We start from the raw sequence: 24,549 nt of genomic DNA, 5'->3' as shown, positions 1-24,549 counted from the left end.
GTGGAGGGACAAAACATGTTATAAAAGCTTGTGTGAAGTCAAGTGGTTCCTTACCAGGTGTAGCAGGTGTCATCACATTTGATTAACATTCTTTGGCTTCCAGAGGTACACAAATCAGGCCTCTCCTTTTCTTTTTCCTGTGCCCTGGATGTGAGTGTGCCATGGTGGCCCCCACTGATGAAGCATTAAGCACAGGAGCTGCTGATGGTGCTCAGAGCAGTTTGTATGTCTGAGGTCAGCACAAGCAGCCAGGTCACCTCTGTCTCCAGCTGCAGGCTGATGAACTGGTTCATCTGAGACATGGATGCTGGGCTTCACACTGTCTTGTTATCATAGGCAGTCTGTTACAAAGAAATTCTCATTTCCTGACCCCCATCTCCAACCAGGAGCCTTGAGGTTGCAGGAGGTCAACATTATATCTGGTGCCAGAAAGTATGTGGTTAGCATCACATTTATACCATTTCTAGGACTCTAGGACTATAGCAGAGGGAGCTGTCATTTCCTTAGAAGCTGAAATCCATGACATGCTTTCTTGGCATTAATGAAGTTTCTTTTTTTTAAGCTGTTTGCCATGTTCCAAGTCTGGAGTAGAACAAGCATTTGAGGTGATTTGAACTCATAAAAATATTTAATTCATATTTATTTAGCTCTGCTGCTGAACTAAATTGATCTGTTAATGGCATTGAGAACAGCAAATGACTTGATTAGGAAGAGAAAATGTGATTGATAAACTTCTTATTTTCTTGAAGAATAATTTGGCTTCTTTGAAGTAGACTTGCTTTTGAGTCATTACCATGACATTATTTGTGCGTGTGACTGTACTCCAAAACAATTTTTTTTTCTTCAAAATATGGTCTCTAACACGCTTTATTAAATATTCCTTGCTTCAATGCAACTTCAGGAACATTTTGAGATTTGAAATTGATATGTTTTCTACAAGGAAGTGGTAGTGTTTGAAAATGCCCGTCACAGTTTTTAGTTTATCTCAGTTGAAAACAATCAAGAGATTAGCAAGCAATGATTTTTGTCCTTAATTCTCATATCAAAGCTGTTTGTGTTAACAAGATAAAATACATTCTGAGGCAATTCTGCAACATTCTGCAAAGGCTTGTTTATCAGCGAGAAGAATAAAGTTATCCTCACTTGACCTGACATTTTTTCTCTGCTTTGTGCATATTCTGGATACTTCTAAAACGTGTAAATAAATAAAAAAACCCCCATATTTGAACTGCATTAGCACATTTTGAAAGCATTTTATCTTCCTATTTTGTGTTCTATTGCTTAATTTAAAACAAATCTATAAGAGGTAAAGGGACTATTAATAAAATAGTACTGTATTTTTAAAAAAAAAATAATGCTACTAAGACTCATACATCTTTACGTATCATCAGAAATGAGTTATTCAGTAAAGAATATTATTACTTGCTACTTTCTAAAGTTATTATAAACATAAATCCATCTGTGACTACTTGTATTAAAGTAGCATGAAGGATGACAGACAAAAATCTTCCTGCCACAGCTTTGCTGTCTCATTTGAGCCAATTCTGTGTATTCCAGGTAGGCCCCAGGACAACCACATTTTGTGTTTGACGTCCCCTTCCACACAGGCTGTCATTTGGGGATCTCAGTCCTATGACCCCTTGCCCTATCCTTCTTACCTCTTCTTGTGCCAGTTTCCTACTGTGAACCATGAATGCTCATCAGGACTTGAAGCAGTAGGCTTCCAGACTCTGTCTGGGAGTTTTATGCAGGTGGACAAAGGAGCTGTGATTGAGGCAAAGAGATTTTCACTTCCTTTTTTTCCAGTGGCAGTACTGTGAACGCTGTCTATTTAAACTCTTCAATTCAATCTGCAGTGCCTCACCCCATCAATAATTTGTCCTGTCGTTCTTGGTCAAATCTGATACCATCTTCATTGTAAGAAGAAAAAGACAAGAGAATCCTTATAAATCCTGGATTTTTTTTTTTTTTCCCTTGGGAGTTTTGCTCCTTGCTCCTGAATACAGTTTAAAATGATGCTGTCTTCAGTTATCATTATTTTTTATGCAATATGTTGATGGTTTGGGGCTGTTTTGAGGCAGAGCTTTAGTAACATCACTGAATGCTGTGGGAGGTTGAACTCAAAATCCATTATTATTAGGTAAAAAGTTTAATTGCTCTGGAAGAGCAATTAAAGGAAGGTCTCAGACTTGTAGGTTTGTTCCCCAAGAGCTGGAACTACTGACAGGCGCTGGCTCACCAGTGGAGATGCTGAGGAGATGACCAGGAAAAAGGATACAAAGCTGTCAATGAGAGAATTAGTACCTGAACTGACTTAAAATGAACATTAGGGTGAATAAGGTTTTTTTTTGTTGTTTTGCTTTGGTTTTTGGGGTTTTTCTTGGTGTTTTTTTGGTTTTTTTTTTTATTTCTCCAGTTCACATGTTTTCTCTGGCATGAGGGCACTTTCTGTCTCTTATGAGGAATATCCCACTTAGATGACACAGAAATGCTTGGAGGTTGTATATCAAGCTTGGTTTTGTGGGTTTTTGAAAGATTTTGATAGTTTGAAGATGTCAGTTGTGAAGATGTTTCTGCTAATGTGGCTCCTTCCTGCTCCTTGTGTTTTGTGTTGCATTGATTTTTGAGGATGTTCTGGTTTTCTTTTCATTCTGCTTCCCTTATAAATATTTCAATTTAGCTGAAGCTGCTCAGAACAGAGATAAGTTTTTCAAGGGGCATTTTGAGGGATATCTTAATATTTTTTTGTGTTTTTAATAGAAAGTCTGAAAGCATTTGGCTTGTAGGCAGAAAATTTTTATCAAAATTATAAAGGAAAATATGAAAAAATGATAACAATAGGACAAAAGCTTATGAAAGTAGTTGAAATACCATTTGACTTGTGCTTGGACTGGGTGTTCCCTGCTATGCCCTGTGGCAAGTAGCTTGCCTGTGATGGGTTGTGCTGATGGAGCACTAGAGACAGCTGTTCACACTGAGGTCAATCTGTGTGTGTGCTGGCCATTTCAGTCTGTGAGGGGATGGTAGTGCTGAGCTGGAAGCATATTAAGTAATGCAGCTAAACGGGGCTTTGCTGACAGCACTTTTATCAGCCAGTCTTTCAAAGATGCAGAGAGCTAAATGCCCATGTCGAACAGAGGGGAAATTATTTTGTGGCAGGGGATTTTACCATTTCTGTTTGACTGTCTTCCCCACTCTCTTCCCATCCTTTGAACCTATTGGATTCCGAATGAAGTACTCTGATACCCTCTAACCCCTCTCCCTGCAGCAGTTCCTCTGCTTATGATATGCCTCAATGTGTCCACTTTCCCAAAGGCTGCCTTCCCCACCTGCCCACCTAAGCTGCAAATGTTCTGCATGTGGTTTGGGGGTTAAGCTGCATGCTGACACTGACTCTATAGCAACAGAGGCAGTTGGTGCAGATACTGAAGCTGTGCCTGCAGATAGATAAAATACCTTTGTTGATAATCTTTTTGAAGAAGGGTAAATGGAAGTAGGAAAAAAATCAGGAAAAAAGCAGGTCAAAAGCAGAGCCTTGCTGAGAGGATGAAAGGAGTTTGAGTTTGTTTCTGTGGTATGTACGAACTGATTAATTATTTGCTTTGACTTTTGCAAGTTACAGTCTCCCTTTGAGGAGAGTTTGAGGGCTCCCTTGATAGGCATTGTCAATCACAATAAGTCATAAAATCTGTCCCCTGGAGTGCCTTGTCCTCCACGAACTGTTGGCATGTCCCAGCTTTGGTGTGAGGAGTGGGGCATCCCAGTGCTGGAGGCTGGAAAGCAATCTCCCTGAACTATCCCTGGCTATTTCTGATAGCAGTGAATATCCCCAGTGAACTTTTGAAGCATTCTGGTCCTTCAGGTGACACAATGATCCAGTCCATCACCTGTGGTGAAACATCCATTGGCAGTATGCAGTGTATCCTCTTTCCCAGATGAGGATGAGACTTGCTTTCACCTTGATAATGCTTTTAGAAATTGCCTTAACTTTAGTTGTGTTTAATAGTCTTAGGCTGTGGGTCTGTTGAAGCAGTGGAGCAACAAATTGAGCATCAGGTCCTGTCTGTGATCCCTGTACTCTCAGCTGTTGTTGACACAGTACCCATGTCTTTCTGAGTCTCTGTTCATGTAACTGAAATGATGAAACAGTTCCTCTCACTGTGAAGAGCATCACTTAGTTTTTGGGCTCCAGCAGCAAATGGTACTCATTTAAAGGCAGGGTGATGAGTGGTTTATAGAACTGTAGAATGTTAAGGGTTGGAAGGGACTTTAAAGATCATACAGTCCCAAGCCTCCCTGGGTTAGGCAGGGACACCTCCCACTAGACCAGGCTGTTCAAGACCTTACCCAACCTGGCCTTGAACACTGCCAGGGTTGGGGCATCCACAACATCTCTGGGCAACCAGTTCCAGTGTCTTAACACCCTCACATTAAAGAACTTTCTCCTAATATCTAATCTAAACCTACCCTCTTTCAGTTTGTACCCATTCTCCCTTGTTCTATCACTGCATTCCTGACAAAAAATCCTCTCTGGCTTCCCTGTATCCCCCTTTGGATACTGGAAGGTTGCAATGATATCTCTGTACAACCTTTTCCAGGCTGAAGAGACAAAACTCTCTCAGCCTGTGTTCATAGGGGACGTGCTCTAGTCCTCTTAGCAATATTGTGGTCTCCTTTGGACTTGCTCCAACAGTTCCGTGTCATTATGTTGGGGACACCAGTGCTGGATGCAGGACTCCAGGTGAGGGTAGAGTGTTCTCCAGGTAGTAGAGTGATCCTGTCACTCTGCTCTACACTTGTGGGAGTAGAGTGGCAGGATCACCTCCCTTGACCTTCTTGCCACGTTCCTTTGGATGAAGACAAGGATTTCCTTAGTTTTCTGGGCTGTGAGCACATCTTGACAGCTCCTGTTGAATTGTTCGTCAACCATCACCCCAAAATCTTTGCTGGAAAGGCTGCTCTCGGTTCCTTCTCTGCCCAGCCTTTAGGTGTGCCTGGGATTGCCTCAACCCACATGTGGAACCTTGAACTGTGCTTGGTTGGACTTCATAGGTTTGCATGGGCCCCCCTCTCCAGCCTGTCCAGGTCCCTCTGGATGCCATCCCTCCCCTCCAGTGCGTTGACTGCACCACAAGGCTTGGTGTCTTCAGTGGACATGCTGAGGGGCACTCCATCCCACCATCAGCATTGCTGGCAGAAGTGCTGAACAGTGTCAGCCCCAGCAGTGACCCCCGAGGGACCCACACTGCTTCCTCATGGAGGAGGGTGCACGCAGCCGTCATCTGCAGGTACAGAACGTCTGATCTTGGGCAGAAGCCCAGGTAGTCTGAGAGCTGCTCTCCTTTTGCCAAAAGATAATTCCCAAAGGGGTGTTCTATTAACTATCCTGGCAAGTCCAGAGGACATTTAATCCTCTCAGTGTTTTAGGAAAAAGTGAGAATTCTCATTTCATTTCGGTCATTGCAGTGAACAAAGTACACATACAACAGGCTGAGATTTGCCCTTAAATGCAGTTCAGCCATACAAGCTGTCACTTTGGTCTGAAGCTGCTTGATTTGAAATGGTTCCTATCAGCTAGAATTCCCATTGGGGTACCCCAAGTACATTGTTGCCTCTGTGCTTTTTGTAAGAAGGTTTTTCCTGAAATAGACTTTTTTGGACAGTGAAGGATTTTATTTTCTCTGTTGTCCATCTGGTTCCTTCATCCACATCTGGAATGCTATGATTACCCATTCCACAGCAACAAAGATAATTTAAGTCTTAAAAAGACAGCAGAAGCTTGTGGAAAGGATTTATAGCTTATTAGGGTGCCTGTATTTTTTTTCTCTGTCTAAAGAAAGTTTGCATTATTGTGTCATTTCTAAGAATGAAATTACCCTCAGGGAAAATTAAAATCCATCACAAAAATGTACTTGAGAGTAGCATTGTTTTCCTAGAAATCACTATAAATACAAGAAGCACTATAGGTAAATAGTGAAGCTGCAGAGTCTGTTTCTTGGGCAGTTTAGGAAAAATAACAAATATTCCTCAAATAATTGGCAAAGCGGGATAATTATTTTTATTTTTGTTACAAGTGGGATGTGGTTTTTCTGTGTGGTCTTGCCTGTGCCCAGTAGAAAACAGGTTACACTAACACCTGTCAGAACTGGTGAAGTCTTAAGACGGTCCAAATCAAATAGAGGAAATCCAGTGCCATTTAATGCTTTTGTTGCTAATTCCTTAACTAAGGAGGGCGGAAGATAAAAAGGTTAATCAAAGGTGATTCTTACTAGACTACATGGTGATTTTTATGTCAGAGTGACAGAAGCTGTGACATAAGGGTTTTTTTTCATTCCCCTTCATTTTGTGTGTCTCCCCATCCCTCCATGCGCTGTGCAAGCTCGGCAGGTCTCTTGTGCCATCTGAACCTATGTGGGAATCCAGGGCATCCCTCTGGCTGCCCTGGAAGGTCTGGGACCCTGGCAGGGGGTCAGGACCCCCCTGTACAGAGCCCCGAGAGACACTGTCTCTGATCTCTGCCCATGGAAAAGAGTTTTCAATCTTACAGGATGAATTACAAGCTCTGAGTGTTTGATATAAGTAATAATTAAGTGTGGCACGGGTGCAAAAGTAAAATTTTAGGACTCTAGATAAAGAGTCCAAAGGGGACAAGATGGAGGAAATTGGGTGTGTCTTGTCCTTTTTCTCCTTCTTCATGCCCTCCATGTTTCACTTTAGTGTTGGCATTTTTCTATTGGTTTAGGCTGGGGACACACTGTTTAATGTAGGTGACAGATATTGGCACGTTATTGTAAATACAGCACACATAGTTTCTGGTATATAATGTTTGTAACATCCCACTGAGGGGCAGAGCCCCGCACGCTGCCCTGCAGGACAGACCTGCGGCAGGGCAGCAGAACATGTTAGAGATAAGCAAGAAGAAACAACCTTGAAAACAGCACAGATGAATTATGACTTCTTCTTTGGCAACGGGGCAGAAAGACAGAGACTTTCTACAATCTCGGAATCACCAATACCACAGAATCCTGATAAACCTGGTAAGCCATTACGTGCCTGGTGGCTGCAGCAGAGGCTGGCATGGCCCATGAGCTCGGAGCGGTGGGGCAGGAGGTGGCACTGTTCCCTCTCTGCTGGCTTCCAATGTGTTTCTGGTCCAGAACCTCCATGAACCAGAGATTCCTGTTTTTCAAGGAAGTCATGACAGAAAAAGTTGAGGCGAGCTCCTTAAAACACAGAGAATGGATTCTAGTAAATTGTGAAGAAGCCCAGGAGGAAGAGGTGACAACCTTATGTGGCAGGAGTTGTGTGTCAGAGTCCTGTGAAATGACCACACCTGGCCCCCAGTTGTCAATTCGAGCAGTTCAACTGGCCAATACCTCTTACAGATTTGGTGGGAGAACAAGTGCTCAAAACTCTTTTAAATAATAATTATGAAAACATAAATATGTTAATGCTTTTCAAAGAACTGTAGCTATCCAAATGTTATGGAACTACCCACAAAAAATATATTTTCACCAAAGATGCAATGCCAAAAATCAAAGTAGGCAGCTGTATTTTCCTATGCTGACATGCTCCATTTTGCCTTAGTGAAGCAATACCTGCTTCCTGATGCTGATTGCAGTCATGTGCCCTGTTCAAATATCTTCTGGGGAAGACCAAGGAGAATGAAGTTATTAAAAATCTGCGTTCATTTGAAATGAATCATTATTAAGCAATTGTGCCTCACAACTTCTTGGAAAGTGAGTATTTAATTGCTGCTACTCAAATGCATTTTCTTAGGGTATGATTCACCTTTGGACATCTTTTCTCTTTAGATAATTTAGTTTTAAAAATGCTGAAAATGGAAATAATGCACAATTAAGAATAAGAGTTGCACCACTCATTAGGGAGATAATCGACTGACAGAATCATGTAAAACACAGAGGAAGCAGAGATAAACTTTATTTCCCGACTCTTGTTTGCCCTGATCCTTTGTGGATGCACCTAGAAGTCTGACACAAATTCAGGTACATTTGTGCATCTGTGTATGTTAAAAAGAAACAGGTAATTGATATTTCAGTGTGGGTATAGAAAGGCAAAATGACAGAAAAATATTGTGGGGTTTTTTTTTCCTTCTTCAGGACAAAATATTTGAGAGTTTCTCTGCCTCTTTAATGGTTATAAAAAGTGGTGGAAGAAACATTAGCTTTGAAGCCTCTAATAGAAAAGAGCAAATTGAAAAGAACAATTGTAATTGAAATAAGGAAAGAAAACAGATCATAAGCTGATTTGAAAAAAATTGGGAAATTCACATTCAGCTAAATAGTCCTTTAAAAGAGAGAATTTTTTTTCATAGTAGATCCTATTGAATCTTGCAGTAACATATTCCTTCACTGCCTCTGCAAATTCATTTGTGTTTGTAATCTAAGGCTCCTAAGGCTAATGTAAGCTTTCCTGTGCTACTGAGTAGGTATACAATAAGCAGTCCATTGATTTGTGTTACTCTACCTAGCTTCAGAAGCACTTATTATACCAAATATCTTTCACTTTTCTGGGCACTCTAGCTCATCTCTTTTTGTTGCTGAGTTGTCACGCAGTAAGTAAGCATCTTATAGTGCTTACTTTCCAAAATACGATTTTTGTTTGTTTGTATTCTGACAACATATTCATTTTATTTCAATTTATGTATGCTTTCTGATCTTTCATGTGTTACTGTCTTCCATATAAAGCATTTTTCGCCCAGCTGAGTATTCAGTCCTTGCCAGCTATTTATAATTCACTAAAAACCCATTTTCTGTTTCACACATCAGTTTGCATGTGGAATCTGTTATGTATTTGTGTCCTGTTTTCTCACTTAGACAAACCCTTTCATTCTCACCACTTCCACCAGGAGGTTACAGCTATTTAGCTGGTCATGCACATGGACCTGAAAGTATTTTGCAGAGGTACTTGACTCAAAACATCCAAATTTGTTTCCCAGTATCTTTTTTTATCCCTTTCTATCTGGTCCTTTATATATCACAGTAATTTCTTTCAGGCCTTGTGGGAGTTTTGCTTGGTTTAGCCCCTATAGATCCATTAGGCTGAAGCCTAGGGAATTAAAGAATTATAAATATTAATGATGAAATGCCCCTCTGTGCCCCAGCTCTAGCCATCTTCTTGTGTGAGGAATGATCATTTTTATACTGTTGACTATAAAGCCTGTCCATTGAATGACTTCTGTTACGTATTCTGAAATCCCATAATTTTTTTAAGGTAAAATAATTTTGAAGTTGCCTAACAGTTATTTCAAGTAGCTTTCTGCAGAGAATAATGATGTATTGTGTTTTAGCATTTACAGAGTAAGCAGCCTTTCAAGGCAGTTACAGTAAAATTTTAGAAGCCTAACTGCAAAATGTTCCAAGGAATGCATTTTAAGATCATCTTTGGCCAGGCAGAGGTACATACTGTGCTGACTTGATGGCTTGATAAGACTGACCTGAACTGACTGTAGGATCTAGACCAATTAACAGATTTGACCAGAATAATATCCATTGGCCCTTCCATTTGTTTTTTAGGTGACACCTTCTGGCTTCACCGGAGTTGCAGTTCTGAGGTAGAGCTTAATTAGGATACCTCTTTTCCTGTCGTGTCTGTGTGCTTCTGTTCCAGCACTTTGTCCAAAGATGCTTTGTGGGCTCTAAAGTTCATTAAGTTCATTAACTACTTCCATATTGGTCTGTGTATGTGTACATGTATGTTTGTCTGCCCTAAAAGTAAATAGTCCTAAAGTATTTGTTACTGGCAATGCCTTGCCTTAATTTGTTGTGGGCCTCCTTTCAGCATTATAAAACTGTGATTTTTTAGTCTCTGTCTGTGGGTTGGTACATGCTGGGTTTGTTTTCATGGAGGAAACTGAGCATCTTTGTGAATTAGTTGCGTTTTTATGTAAGCAATATATTCTTTGTTAAATTCACACATCCCCCACGTCTTTCCCATACTCACCTGTTCTTTTAATTTAGATGGAAAAGGAAGTATCTCTGTGGGGTTCTGAGGATTTCCACACCTCCTGGGAGTTAATTTTGCCCCCTCTTTAGAACAGTGCTTATCAGGCATCGGGGTCACTGGCATCAGGCTACACTGCTGTGAGCTGAGGCATTCTGGTTTCTCCCAGAAGTGAAAGCAGACATCTTTTCAGAAGTACTTAGCCGAAAAGAGGATTTCCTAGAATTTTAATCATACCCCTTATGTTTTCACCCAAAATACTGTACTTTGGAGCTGTGCTAATTGACCTGATGTTCTGGTTTTAGATTCATGGTAGTAACCCTCAGAGCTAATTTACACAACGTGCTTTGAACTGAACTTGGTAATGCAAATATAATGTCCTATTAGCAAACTGTGAATGGTTCCTACTGGGATTTGTACAATGATTCTGAGTTCATTATTACTGTCATTCAATACTGTGGATGAGTAGAGGAAAAATAATTAAACAAAGTAGTACTTTAAATCCCGGAAGGAATGTAAAATCAACAAAGTTGAAAACCCAGAAGTTTTAACTTGTGTTTAATATATACACTCTATGGTAAGAAAGGGGGAAGCAAGGGTGTGTGTTAAATACTCAGCATAGCTGCCCAGCCTAATTGGATGGAAAAATTGATACCCAGTGAATAATGTATTTCCCCCAAATGATTCTGTATTTCTCCAAATTTTAGACTGATAATGTTACATGGAAAATGGCTTAAGAAGTATTTTCTTCTAATCCTCCTTTAAAATATAAGTCATCTTCCAAAAGTGTTGCTTGGGGATTTAGCTGTATGACTCCTGCTGATATCCCTGGAAGTTTCACGGCTAAAATGCACAAACAGCGCTTTGAAAAAGCCTCTTGCAATCCAACACTGTGGAAGCATTTGCTGTATGAGCATTTCTCATTTCTACTACCTGACCTGGTGTTAGAAGCAAAATCTATGGGGGACCTTAAAGTTGGGAAAATGTTGAATGTTCCTCAACTTTGCCTAAACATGCAGGCTGGTACAAGTCCACTTCTATAGATGGTGGGCAATTTGTCCCAGCATTTAAAATTGAATTGTGAGGGAAGACGATGGAAAAAACACTCTAATTGTTCAACTGACATATTAGTCAGTCAGCCAGGCAAAGAGGCAGCAGCTTAATTTAAAAATTATTCTCTAATGTGGTGAACTGTACCACTTGGCTCTACTCACACTTGAACAGAGTGCCCTAGAAAGTCAGCTGTAACCTGCTCATCTCCTACAGACCAATGGGGTTTCCCTTGGGCTCAGTTCTTCGGCAGCACCTTTCAACCTGCTCTTCATCATGACTTTTTTTTCCCTGTTTGACTTCCTCCACTTCTCTTTTCTCCAGTGGTTTCTGGGCAGACTGTCTCTCTTAGGCTATTAACTGTCCAATAATTAGAACGAATACCTGAACAGGAAACCTGAGTAATCTTCTCTATTTTCAGGCTGTGAGACTCACATAAAATTTCATTCCTTAGGTGTCACAGCCCAGGCTTGTTGAGGTCCAACCAGTAGACAATTCCATCTGCCTGTCCACCTCTTCCATGAAGGAGTGGTGAGAAATGGATAGGTATTGTCTGTAGAGCTGATTAGTTTGTCCTGAGAGTGTCCAGAAGAAGTTACTGCTGCTCTTGCACCTTAGTGAGGTTAAGAGAGGAGGCATAATTCTAATCCTAACATTGGACATTTTGGAAGAGCAATAGCCTAATAATGCTGTTCTTGCTGCAGATTTTGGGATATTCTGAAGATATGGACCTTGATTTTTGCCAGAGTTGGATTTCTTCCCCGTGTCTTCAAAATGTAGGAAATTAAAATTTTCCTTTTCAGGGTGATACTTGAAAAATAATTTAGGTCATGAAGATTACATCTTCTAAGCATATGAAACCATTCCTAAATAACATTTGGTATTAGAAAATGTTCTATTAATCTATTATAGAAGAGTCTACATCAGCTATTGGGAAGCTGTTTCAACATCACCAGAATGACCAGTAAAGTGTCCACAAACTGCTGTCTCAGGAATCCTTACTAGCTTGTACTTAAAGGTTTTCTTTTCTGAAAGTGGCTTAAATACTGCAAGTTTGGTACAGAGAGCAAAACCAGAAGTACCCTGTGGTATTGAATGATTTACAGCTTAAGTGAAAGAGCAAAGCTGACATAATCTGAAAAAGAGGAATTTGAAAGGCAGAACAGAAACCAAAAAGAAGAAAGGAGGATAAAATGACATGAACAGCATAGACTTAGGAGTCAGAGAGGGAGACAGCTTGGGTTATATGGCAAATAAAGTGTATGAGAAAAAAAATCATAGTCAAAAGTCAAGAAAGAGTGTCAATTTCAACAGAAATTGCTATTTTCAGGGAATTTTTTTAAAAGGCCACTGCATTAAAGCATTCTGATGCTTTGAAGAATGAGTTCACTCATCGTACTTACAATATAGCAATGCAGAGACTCAATATGAAGGGCAAGACCTTTAATTTCTTTCCTTCATGGACATTACAGAAGCAGAGGTCTTAGGGTTTAATTCAAATAAAATGTGTTCTATTGATGCTGAAACTGTCTGCTTCAGTCTAGAAAGAGATTTTGAATGGTAATAAGGCTACTTTTTTCATCATCTTTCTAAGCTAAATATGAATTCTGTCTTAATAAACAAAAACAAAAGGCTACAGGGAGCTGGAATATTTTATAGTTTATCCAGATAAGGAGAAGATGTAGATTTATGCCTGGCTCTGGTAAACAAAGAGGGTGTCGAGGAAGAAAAGATAAGAAAGAGAGGGTAGCATCAGTGAAGATTACATGGTAGTGTGAAATGTGATGGAGTTTGTCTTCCACTGGAACATCAGTGGAATCCCTTTTTTATTATGCAGTGTAAACAACTAATTTATAAGTGCACTTTATCACCCTATGTGAAATCTTATGCCTTCGTTGTGACCACCTTAGCTTAGAGATATTAAAGCTGTTTGCAAGAGCTCTACTGCAGTAGAGTTTTGCACTCGGAAGTTAATAAGAAAACTAGCAAAGAATTTACAGTGTAAACAACATTTTTAAGTCAACCAATTAAATTAATGATCCTGTCTTGAAAGCAGTTCAAAAAACATCTGTCCACTCAACAGTGTGCCCTTGCATCTGTGACTCTGCCCTTTTGGGTGCTCAGGATTAGTAGAAGCACTTAGAGCACGTAGGTTCTTGTAGGTACATCTGTTTTGCTCAGCTGCAGTAATTCTCCCACTTACATTGTGTAAATCTCTGCCCCAGCTTTGTGTGTAAGGAGCAGAGAGGCTTTTAAGGCATCACTGCATGTTCATGGTCAAAAGCATCATGTTTACATTGATATGTCAGGCATAGCCAAATATTACTTGTGCGTTTAATGAAACTCATATGCCATTATGTGCAGGTTGCATTATGTCAGGAGGAAGCAGCTAGGGCAAAGATTATTAGGGATTAAGGAAAGAGATATATTAAAGCTCTCTTGTCCCTGAAATGGCTAGAGAACAGGCTCTGCTCAACCTCTCTGCTGAGCAGCTTCACATTTTTTCTTGTTTGTAGTTGCTTTGCAGAAAGGATGACTGGTATAGCCAACAGTGGTCAAATAGTTTACAAAGAGTTTCTGAAAACTTCCGTGTATGTGGGACACTGCGTCTCTGTATCATGGTCTCACTGTCAGCTATTTTTTTAAAAAGAAATTGCTGCTTCTCTGAAGTTTCAAGACCTGTTTTAGATCCTTGGAGGGAACAGCAGTACAAAAATGTAAGCTAGTGCTATTTGCAGGTAATGTTTGTAAGCCGTGGTACAGGAAGTCCCTGCTTTATTTGATGTCATTTCAAGGTTGTTAAAAAGTAGCTTGGAATTCTGAATATTCTTTCTCATCACTATTGCAATTTATATTACTTCTAACCTTCAGTATATACCTTTAAGCTCCACTTTGCTTTCTTTAAAATTATCTGAAGGACTGATGTCTTAGCAATTTGTTCTACTATAAAGGTGTCTGTGATTTTCCTTTGTCAGTGATTACATAGGCCTTTTAAACACTTTTTCCCTTTTTTGTGTTGCTTTTCAAAGCTCTTATGCTTGTATGCTGCTCTCCCTTTAACCTCTTTTAGTTATCAGATTCTACAGCAGCATTTGGGGGCAAATTCCATTTTTCTAATTTTTTTTTCTGTGTTGCAATGATGTGGTTTTGTTCTATAAAGAAATTGAACATAATTTCTGCAATAATTAATTGTATTTGTTGAAGTAAAAATATATTTTATGCTCTGACTTAGGGCTGCCTCTCTGTAGGTGCCTGAATTCTTGCTAATTTGTATGGCCTGACTAGCAAGCATGTTGAGATAGGAAAAGAATAATCAACAGTGTTAAGACTAGCATGATATTTTGCAGAGTCCTGTTAGAAAAAAATATTCTGGAGGGGTTAGAGTGATTGAGAAAAATCTTTGATCATCTTTCCTTTGTGACCTTAAATTAAGAAGTTGAAGTGGGTTAGTAATTTAGTATAATTTTTTAGTTGCAATTTAGGTACTAAAGCATTAGATGTAAGACTGCATATGTGTAAGTTCAGCAGAGCAGCCACCTGAAACCAGCTACTGTGTCTTTTAGAAGCCTTGATGTTCTTGAAGGGTTGTGACATGTCCTGTGGTCTATGGATCATCCATACTAGCTGTAAAGTATCCTCTTAAGCCAAAAGCTGAATTGTGATTTCACTTGTTTTATAGTTTGTCTGTCAGACAAAAATGTTTGACCTGTTCCTGCCTTTCATAACATAGGCATTAGCTGTTGTCAGTAATTGTCATGAAGCTGAGCCCATGCACAAAGCCTTAATTGTTCTCTGTTGTTTGTCTTGGATAGCTGTATAAAGGGCTCATTCTGGGTCTTTTTATCTTATCTAACAGTGTTAAAATAAATCTTACTTCCAGGAAAAACTTGTGGCAATTCAAGTAACGAGTTTGAACTCTTCTGGTGCCTTTGCACATGTTGAGTCTGGTTGCCTTGTTTGGGTGAGTAATGATTTCCAGATGATGTCTTGTGACTGCTGACAATCTACAGAGGACAAGCTGGACACATGGCTCTCCTTGATGCTCAGGCTTTGCTTTGTGAGCAGAAAGGAAGAAAAGAAATTTTTTTGTTGTTGGAGTGGGGAGGCTGAACAGATGGTCAGCAGAGGATTGAAGTAATAGGTGGTAAACAGGCAGAGAGGAGAACCAGGTAGGAGAAAATGTAAGCAGATTGCTCTCTGATACCGCTGCCTTCCCCTTCATTCCTCCGCAGTTGCATAACAAAGAATGCAAGAGAAATAAGAATAGAAAGTGAAAGGATACTTTTCTCATGGGTTTTGGAAAAGAGATGATACTTTCAATACTTAAGTAGGTTAATAAGTTGTGTAACAAAGGGTAAACAATTATTCTGGTGGCTGCAGAGAAGCAAGGAAAACGGGATGGTCCTGTCCATGTGATGGAATGGGAGAGGAAAATTCAATCTTCACTTTCCCATAGGAGACTTCAGGAGCCTTCAATCCCTTTAGATTTTATTGGTGAAGATTTCCAGCATTCTTCCAGAAGTGGTACTATTACAGTCACTTTGGAGCTAGAAATTGTGCATGAATCCATGTCCTATCTAATTTTAAATAAAGTTAAACTTGTCTGCAATGAAGAAAACCTTTCTGGGGCAAGTTGGCTTATTTATGTCAGCAGTGTAAAGCAGAGAGAGAGTCTCGTTTCTCGTTTGAGTAGAGATTTCCCTGAAGTGAGGATGTTGTCATCTGGTACCAAACACATGCAGTAGGAATGGTTTTCTCCCTGGCTTTATGCAGCCAATTTAAAATTCCATTTAGTGCACTTCAGTCATTTGTAGCTTTTGAATCATTTGTGGAAAAGTAACCAAACCTGTGATAGGGGATCTGCACCTAGCCTGTGGTTACTACAGAGGTGGTACAGAAGTTGGAAGGCCAGGAGCATGCTGCCAGACCTGGGGCTGCACAGATGGGTGGTCTGGTGCTATGTGCTTTGTGACTTTCCCTACTCTTTATGTAGTCTCTTAAAGTATCAAAGCCGATCTTTTTTCATGTTATTATGAGCTCTGGTGGCTGCTGGGCCTACTGCCCCTTCAGTTTAGAATCTGTATGCTTGCTTTGATATTGTGTAATAAAACAATGCGTAAAACTTCAGCTGTTTTTTTTGTTTGGTTTGTTTTTTTTTTTTTTAAGGTAAATTATTTACTGAAAGTAATTTGCCTCCTTCTGCCTGCTGTCTCCCACATGTAGCACGGAAGAAATCAAGAAATCCCTGTGTCAGGTTTGACATATTTTTCAGAAATTTGAAAGAAACTCAGAAACCATGTGAAAGAATGGTAATTCTCTTGAATATAGGCAATTTAATCATCACAAAATTTGGAGAGTCACCTGTCTCTTTGGATGAAAAGTACTGCATGCAACAAAGAAGGTTCAGGAAGCAGATTCTGGGAATGTCTGTTTCTCAAATGTACCTTTTTATGCAGGGTGGTTTTCCCCTGCTCCTTGTCGCCTCTGCAAACCTTTTATGCCTTGCTCAAAGACAGAATTGTCAGTTGTTATAGGCAGAGCTGCAGGCACCTCCTGTCATTTCTCTTTGTAAGATCTATTTTCTGGTTTTTATTTCTTCGTCAAACTTCTGTTCATTCTGAGATTTTCCATAACTTATATCTGCCCTGACATCTAACTTGAGAGCAGAATGTGGCTTCTCTGTTAAAATAAGTATCTTCTGTATGCTATCTATGTTTAGTTTTATTTTTTTGCATCAAAGCAAGGTGCCACTTGTCTTATTGAATGCTCAAAATCATTGTTGCACCAAGGTCTACAAATTAAGCCATCTGTAAATATGCTGAGAACTTTGATGTGAGCAGAATGAGCATTTTCTTTGCTATGTGTAAAATACTGCCATCTTTCCAAATTACCTGAAAAAACTTGGCCAAACTTGGCCTTTACGTGATTTCCTAAAGAGAGGAAGCTGTTTCTCCTGGGCTTGCAGTGCCCACCCGTTCCCAGCATGTCTGGAGGTTAGACTAAACTTCCTCCTGGTCAGGATGTTCCAACGTGTTAGGGAGAAATTGCACAGCAGACACTCTGTATCCAACAGTATCCACAACTCCAAGGGGAACTTCCTGAGGAAAGTGAGTTGTTCACACTGTTGCAGTCTTTTCCTGTTTCAGTGCAGTATTAGGGGCTAAATGCCATTCTGTTCTGTGTTCTACCACTTTTGTATTTCTCTATTACTCTTCGTAGATTTTTTATTACTTCCCATATTTTTCCAGAGTTAGAGGGTATAAAGTGGCAATATCCTATAAGAATTTAAATGTAAGAGTGAGCAAAGTATTTTAAGACAGTGATGCTCCAAATGGAACCTTTAGTTGTTTGCTTCTATATAGCAGAAGTAGTGCCCTATAGTATCAGAGCAGTTGACCATCTAGCACTGGAAAGGAAAGTGATGCTGATGGAAATCTTCACATGGACAAGATACTACATACTCTGTCCCTCTGAGAGCTCTGAAAGCAGTGGAGTGTCATTTGACAGTGGATCCCTGAAAGCCCCTTCTTCTCCTGTGGGATGGGATTATGATAAGATCAACATTACTGAATCACCCAGCTGTTGTTGCAGACTCTTTTCCGTCCAGAGGGACTGAGACTATCTAGCAGCCCTGCATGGTGCAGCCCTGCTGCATTCACAGATCTCAGTCCCAGCAGAACTGCTTCTCCTGAGCTGCCTGCCAGTGCTAGGCCATTTCTGTGGCAGGAGAGTATCCTGTTCTCCAGGCCAGCTGCTTACAGAAGGAGGGAAAAACCTTGTGACTGAGTTATGGAATCATCTCCAATTAGGCAGAGAATATTTTCAACTCGGTCAAGTAAGATTGGGTTGTGTCTTTAAATGTCTGGCTTTCATTTCTTAGATTTCAGTACAGATATTTGTGTTTCCAGTTCACCTTTATGTAGTGTTTCGAATTGCAGAATAATCAGTCCATTTGGACTCCCAAATTTTTGCCACCTCACCTCTGGTGGCAGTAGTTTCCTCAGTTATTTTGTGCTGTGTTGCAATGTTATTCAGAGCATTAGTGCATTTCTTAGAACAAACCACAATTACTGGAAAAGACAGATAATAACTGTTTCTCACTATTTACTTCATTACTGGATGACAGGGAACCAACATAGAATTTCATTTGCCTTTTTAAAGTATTTACATTTTTTTAATAAGGCACTTATTTTTGTGCCTTTAATCCTGACCTTTTCTGTTCTTTCTACTTGAGTTTCTTGAGAACAATGCATAGGAGAGTGGCCATTGCTCGTCACAGAACTTCTTCTTTGGGGTTTTCCCCTGTCTGTCTGCAGGGTGCCAAACTGCTTATCATTCTGTAATCCATAATCTTGTTATTGGGGCTTGATAAATCATCTTGGCATGTAGCTGGGCAGCTAAGATGTCATCTTAAGTGTCACTCTTTTCAAGTGAACCTTTAAATATATCAAAGCCATTCTTCAGTTTTTCAGACCCCAACTTCACACATTATTGTAGTACATCTTTCATGACAGAAAAGATCAGAATGATTTATGTAGAATCACTTTCTGCTTTCATTTTCTTTTAGTATTAATAACAATTTTTACATTAAAAAGGTATAATGACAGGAGAAGCAACATGTCAGCCTTGTTCACACCTAATTCTGTCCTCAGATCCATGTGAGTCTATGCAGTTATTTTTATTTCTATTCCTAGGTCCTTAAATCAGGCAAAAATGTCAGTGGGAAGTCAGTGGTAGTTTTACTCTACCTAATATAATATTTGAGAAGGAACATTATGCTTGTGGATCAGAAAGGCTAATTTTGTAGGTATCAGGCTTGTTATGCAGGCAGGTAATGTCTGGCAGTTATTTTTATGCTGGGTGTTGATGTAGGAGCTATTGCATCTCTTCCAGCCTTTAATTTTGTGTAAAACTATATGTCATTATTCATCCACAATGTCTATCCATAAATAAAAGAACAAGAAAGAGAAGAAGAAAACAAAAATTCCTTCTAGGATGGAAGGCAAAAACTTTACTTCAGACTTTGTATCTCTGGGACATGGTGAATGACTTGTCTGGTAAAGAACTACTGACCTGTGAGAACTATTGTGATATTGACTACTATTTTTTAAGAACCTTATTCAGTTTTAAAGATCTATTTTTTTGAGTTGCCAAGCATTTACATCTGGAGCATCCATATGAACTCTGGGTGTGAGGTACCTCCAGTCAAATATTCAGGTTTTATAAAGTTTTAGAAAATATTGATCATAAAATCCAAAGCATATCTCATAGTCCATAGGTCTTTTTAAGTTCAATTTTGAGGACCAAAGAATAAGAGACTGAAGAATAAAAGTAATGATACAGTTTCATGTGCAGGCTTGAATAATATCTGTAAGTAATAGAAATAGCATTACCCCACTGGGGCTGCTTTCAGATGAGAAATGACATGTAAAGATATTTCAAAGGAATGCTACATAAGTTAATTATTGAAAGGTATTTATGCAGCTTCTAAAATGGCAGATTTACATTATGTAGCAATTAAAAGGCCACCACAGGAGCTCACTGCTGCTCCTCAGTTCTGGCTGACCAGAGCTCATTCCAAGACTGGACTTTGCTGCTGTAAAAAGGAAGAAAAATTCAAGATAAAATAAGGGAAAGAGATGCTGACTCATTTTTCTTCAATTAAGACTTCACAAGAAAAGTTTATTTTTAGTATTAGCAAATAACCTGGTGTTCTGATCTTCTGTGAGTATTTATACTTCTTTATTTTAATACAGAATTTATACTTCTTTATTTTAATAACTCCCCTCAAGGCCAATATAAGCTAAGCATGTAAATCCCCAGAGAACTGGAAAAAGGCAACCTCATTTTCTAAAATGTAAAAATAAACCTTTTGGCATGCAGAGAAGAATTTCACAAATTATTATTTCTTTTCTTTCTCTGTCATCTAGTACTTTCTTGGCCAGATTGAAAGCGCATACAATTTCCTGTTTGCATATTTTTGCTTTGAAGTGATGGTGAATAGATTCATTTAACTAGAACAAAAAAAAAAATCTGCTAATCTGTTGCTTGTCTTCTATTTCAATGGATGATCTAAAAGGCTGAAGTGTTTGTTGCAGTGCTGTCTACAGTTTGTTGCAAGGGAAGTAACCTTAATCAGATTTTTAAGATTTGTTTTCCTTCCAGCAAAATCTCCAGGTCACAGCTTTTCCAATTACATGGAGAAGAAGGCAAGGAGGCAAAGCTAGTCTGGGGAGCTTTCTCTTTCAGCAGCAAAGTTTGCATTTCTTTTAATGTAGTTAAAACGTTTGATGGGAGAGAGTAGGGTTTAGTGATGTGAGGTGATTTCCAAATGAGTGTTAGCTTTTTGCTGACCTACTTTTGACTAGTGGTGTATTCTTGCCCATTACTTTTTGTCATTGAATAATGCTGATATATTAAGCTGTGTGCTTCAAGGGCATTGTAAAATTGCATGTAGGGGCAGGAGTGAACTGTGAAAGTGCGAATTACTCTATCAGATCAAACCCAATTAAAAAGTGACAAGCGCAGCAGGAGAAATTGAAAGCAAGGTTTATCTTTCATGTAACGTAAGAAGTCACTATATCGGTTAGAAACAAAGTGAGTGTGAAACAGATTCTCCACCTCTTCTCATCCCTCTCCAAAAATTAATAATATCTGCTGACTTTATTATCTGAAACAATAAGGCCCTGAGTTGTAACAGCTCATGTTGAAGGACACTGGGACAATGGCAAGAGAAGGGGAAGTACAGCACCTGAACACCTTGAAGGTATTTGCTATCAAAGCATGCACTGGGCCCCAGGTCAGCACATTTGGGGATTGATGGATAGGGAGTTTGCAAGAAGTGGTGGCCAGTTTTATGAAGCTGTAGTGTGTCATTAAAGAAAGACTTGCCGTCTTGCAGGCTGTACAGTTCTACAAGAAATGTAGGAATAAAAGCATGGTAAGGAAACTGTGAGCTTTTACTAAGCCCTGTAAGTTGTTACAGAACTGCTGCAAGCTAGGGAAAGTTATTTAGTCTGCAGTGCCATTGCAGAAATCCTTATAAACCCTTTTGCATAGCATCCATCAGCACTTTTCTAACTAGTAATTGGGCCTGTGAATGTATAAACTAATGCAGTTGTCTTTGTACAATACAATATTGCAGAATCTTGCTTCCAGAATACTGGGGCTGTGTTGGGTTTGTGTTTTTTGATTGTTTCAGTTTTTTTGCTGTTTGGTTGGTTTGTTTGTTTGCTAATCTTAAAAACAAAATAAAACAAACAATGAAAAAGTAAATCAACCTTGCAAAATGTGTTGTATACTTGCCATTGCATTGCAGACAGCTTCAGTGATGTGTGAGTGGTGAACAGCACCTTCTGCAGACAGTCAATGTTACACTGCCCCTGATGCCTGCTGCTAATGGTATTACCTCAGTGAACTCTGTGTGTGTACACTTCAGCACAGCTTATTTGGCTAATGCCAGGTTTTCAGATCAGGCTTTAGTGGGTGACATTCAACTTTGTGAGGGGAAAAAACCCAACACAGAAGGGGGAAGGCACTTGTGTGTAAGTTATGCTTGGAGCCATCATGTTGTAAGGAAGGTGAGGGAGATGAGTGGGTGAACTCAGAGGGTACCTGATCCATGTGGCATGTTTTTCCCATAAAAACAGTGATGCTCTGTAGGATGCCTCTTCATATAAAATGTATATTTGATGTATAATGAATTAAGACTTTAAAAGAGACCAAGTGAATTATGGTCCTACTGGACTTGGACTTTGCAAGCAGCTGTTAGGGAGGAGGGAAGAAAAGTTGTCATTGTGGAAATGGTTATTAACTAAAAGCCTCCATATTTCTGGAAGAGGTTTACTTTTCTAGCATTGATGGAGTGCCTGTGGTCATTCAAAAGAACAGCTTTGCTGTTATGTGTTATGGTAAGTAGTCTTTTGGAGTGTCTTCTGGGTGAAGAAGTTGTAGGGACTCAGACAATGTTTAGGTCTGAACTTAAAAAACAAACACACACAACTATCCCCCCAGACACCAAACCACAAAAAACCCGAACCTAAATTTCATCACAATCTTGAGTGGTATTTCTTTTCATTCTATAGTATTTTGGTTTTATCAGAGAAGTTTGATACAAGACTGATAACAATTTAAAGGACTGTTGTGCGTGGACTGATGCATTTGTTAGGCTGGCTTACTTCTAAAGATAAAGGAGTAATGGGTACTGCATGGGTAATATTTCTTTTTTTGTGGGGATGATTTTTTTTAGCTGTCGTTGTTATCTTTGTTTATTTTTTATTTTGTCAAGAGGAAGCTTCTACTTACCGTCTGTTTGTTAGTCGCAACATTTTTCTGGCCCAACCAGGAGGTTAATGCATTTGTTATTGATCTATTATTATAATATAGATACGAGAGACTTTCAAGAAAAAAGGGAGAAGACACCCACACTGCAATTTGAATGTGAAAAAGATTAATGAAATTCTTATTACTAACTGACATGTGTAAAATATGCAGGCAAGAGATGAGTTGGTTTAAAAAAAGAACAGTTTTACAGTACAGTTATGTACAGTTATATCATTACCTAACTTTGACCTTTATTTTGCAGTGACCAGTGTAAAAGAAAATGCTGAGAAGTACATGGAGATTCTGGAGGATAAACTACATAGGTAAGGATGGTACCATTAAAACCTTTGAAATCTTAAAAATGCTTGTACATGCAGCATTGATATGCATAAAAGTGTTAAGAAACTTGCGTTAGAATAATACCAAAAATAGTTCAAAGTAAGAAATACCGTATCTGTTAAGAGCTCTGTTCATGGCTGCATTCACCATCCTGGCAATGGGTGCAGGTAAAAGAAGGAATCACTGTGTTCTCCAGTGCAAAGGGCTGCTCTGGTGCAGCAGTGGCCTAGCCTGAAGTACTGGGGATGTGACAGCTGGGTGAAAAATCACCCTTCTCCTCCTATGGAAAAGCCAACACTGAGCAGGGCCAAAGTATCCCTTAGCAGAGTTCTGGACATCTTTAGCAAGTAATGACAATCCATGTAACAGTTTTGAAAAAATGCCTGCTTGGGGTACTGCAGAGAGCAAATACAAACTGAGACAATAGAGATATTTTAAGAACTGAATCCTAATGCAGAATTTATAGATTTTTATGCCTTTTTTTTTTTTTTTAACAAATGTTAATGTTTCTATTTCCTTCTCTTGCTGTGTGAAGAGGGTTCTAGGTGACCCCTCTGACTTTAGGATTCTCCTTGAAATACGGTTAGCAAATATTACAGTGCTGTTGTAATGGAATCTTCTAGTCAGTGAACTTTGCCCTGAATGAGTATATTTGTATTGAAAAAGGCTTTCATGGTTTGTGATTGGAGTTTTTGTCTTAATATAATGTAATGCACCAAATAAGCACCACTTCTATTTCCATTACTGAGCAGATGTAATTAATAAATTGTTGCCCTTGCTATTTTTTGTTGTATTGATAGAGCGGTTTCTATATATTAAGTTTTGCTCACTCATACTTTTGAATATAGAAATATTTATTTTACACAACTTATAAAGTTAAAAGATATTCCAATATGAATGAAAAATGATGGAAACAGACCTGAAGATCAAGCTTTGTTTCTGTGTGCTGCTTAACCCTCTCTTAACAACATTTTTATTCCGTATACTTCAGTCCATAAGTTTAAGACAGGTCTTAAGGACTTTGTGTGCTGTCTTTTTGAAAACTGTACTCTTTATTTAAAAATTAAGTATAGCGACATGTTTTGATGCTTCTAGAGTGTATGGATTTAATTGACATATCAGGCTCCCAAAAGGATGTAAATTTCTCTTTAAATGTTAAATACTTAGAGAAGCTGTATGTTTGTTTCTCCTTCCAGAGGTTTATCACATAGAATTTGCAGGTCCCAGATGGTGAAGATTCAGTCCTGAACTTGTTTTCCAAGATGTGCAAATGGTATTAGTCTAAAAATAGTTCAAGTAATTAAGAGCTAAAAATTTGTTTTAATATAATGGAAAGATAAATTCTTTAATGTTTTTATCAGAAGGAACTTTCCAAGATACTCTATCTTGAAAAATATTTTATTTTTATGCTAATAAGGTGGTTATAGATATTTGTTTTTTATAGGTTCTTTGTAGTTTCTTTAAGTAGTTAGCTACACCTACTTTACAGCTTGAGCAATAAAATAGAAAAGCAAGCTAGAGCCCAAGAGGCTTCCCCAAACCCTGCCCCTACTTACAGCAATAACTTGAGAGAATTTCTCTTTTTTGGTCTTCATATAGATGCTCAGATTACTCATTTGTATATATCATAAGCTAAAGAAAGAATCTCTAGGGAAAGTTTAAAGAGTAAGTTTTAAGTTTACATTTTAGACAGAGATAGAATTTGCATCTGGCTCATGGATGCACTTTTGGGGAGGCTCTTGAATCAAAAGAGAATCAAGTCTGGGTAGCATGAATTCAAATAAGCCTCTAAAGCTTTTCTCCAGATGAAACCTATAATTTTGCCAGGTAATGTTTCGAATAGAAACAGCCTAGATTCAGAACCCTTCAATTTAA

At 39.0% G+C, this 24,549-nt stretch overlaps 1 protein-coding gene across 4 annotated transcripts in view; it reads left to right on the top strand.

Moving 5' to 3' along the window:
* DISC1 (DISC1 scaffold protein) overlaps positions 1-24,549 on the top strand; it is a 190,184-nt gene that overhangs the window by 124,258 nt on the left and 41,377 nt on the right. For all 4 annotated transcript variants that reach the window (XM_072927125.1, XM_072927124.1, XM_072927123.1 and 1 more), the window contains one exon: positions 22,598-22,658. In XM_072927125.1, coding sequence (XP_072783226.1) covers positions 22,598-22,658 — 61 coding nt within the window. The remainder of the gene's footprint in view (positions 1-22,597; positions 22,659-24,549) is intronic.

Source organism: Taeniopygia guttata, chromosome 3 (genome assembly GCF_048771995.1).
Source record: "Taeniopygia guttata chromosome 3, bTaeGut7.mat, whole genome shotgun sequence".
In the NCBI taxonomy this organism is placed as follows: Eukaryota; Metazoa; Chordata; class Aves; order Passeriformes; family Estrildidae; genus Taeniopygia; species Taeniopygia guttata.
The sequence above is the reverse complement of the archived record's forward strand: the minus strand, read 5'-3'. Positions and strand labels throughout refer to the sequence as shown.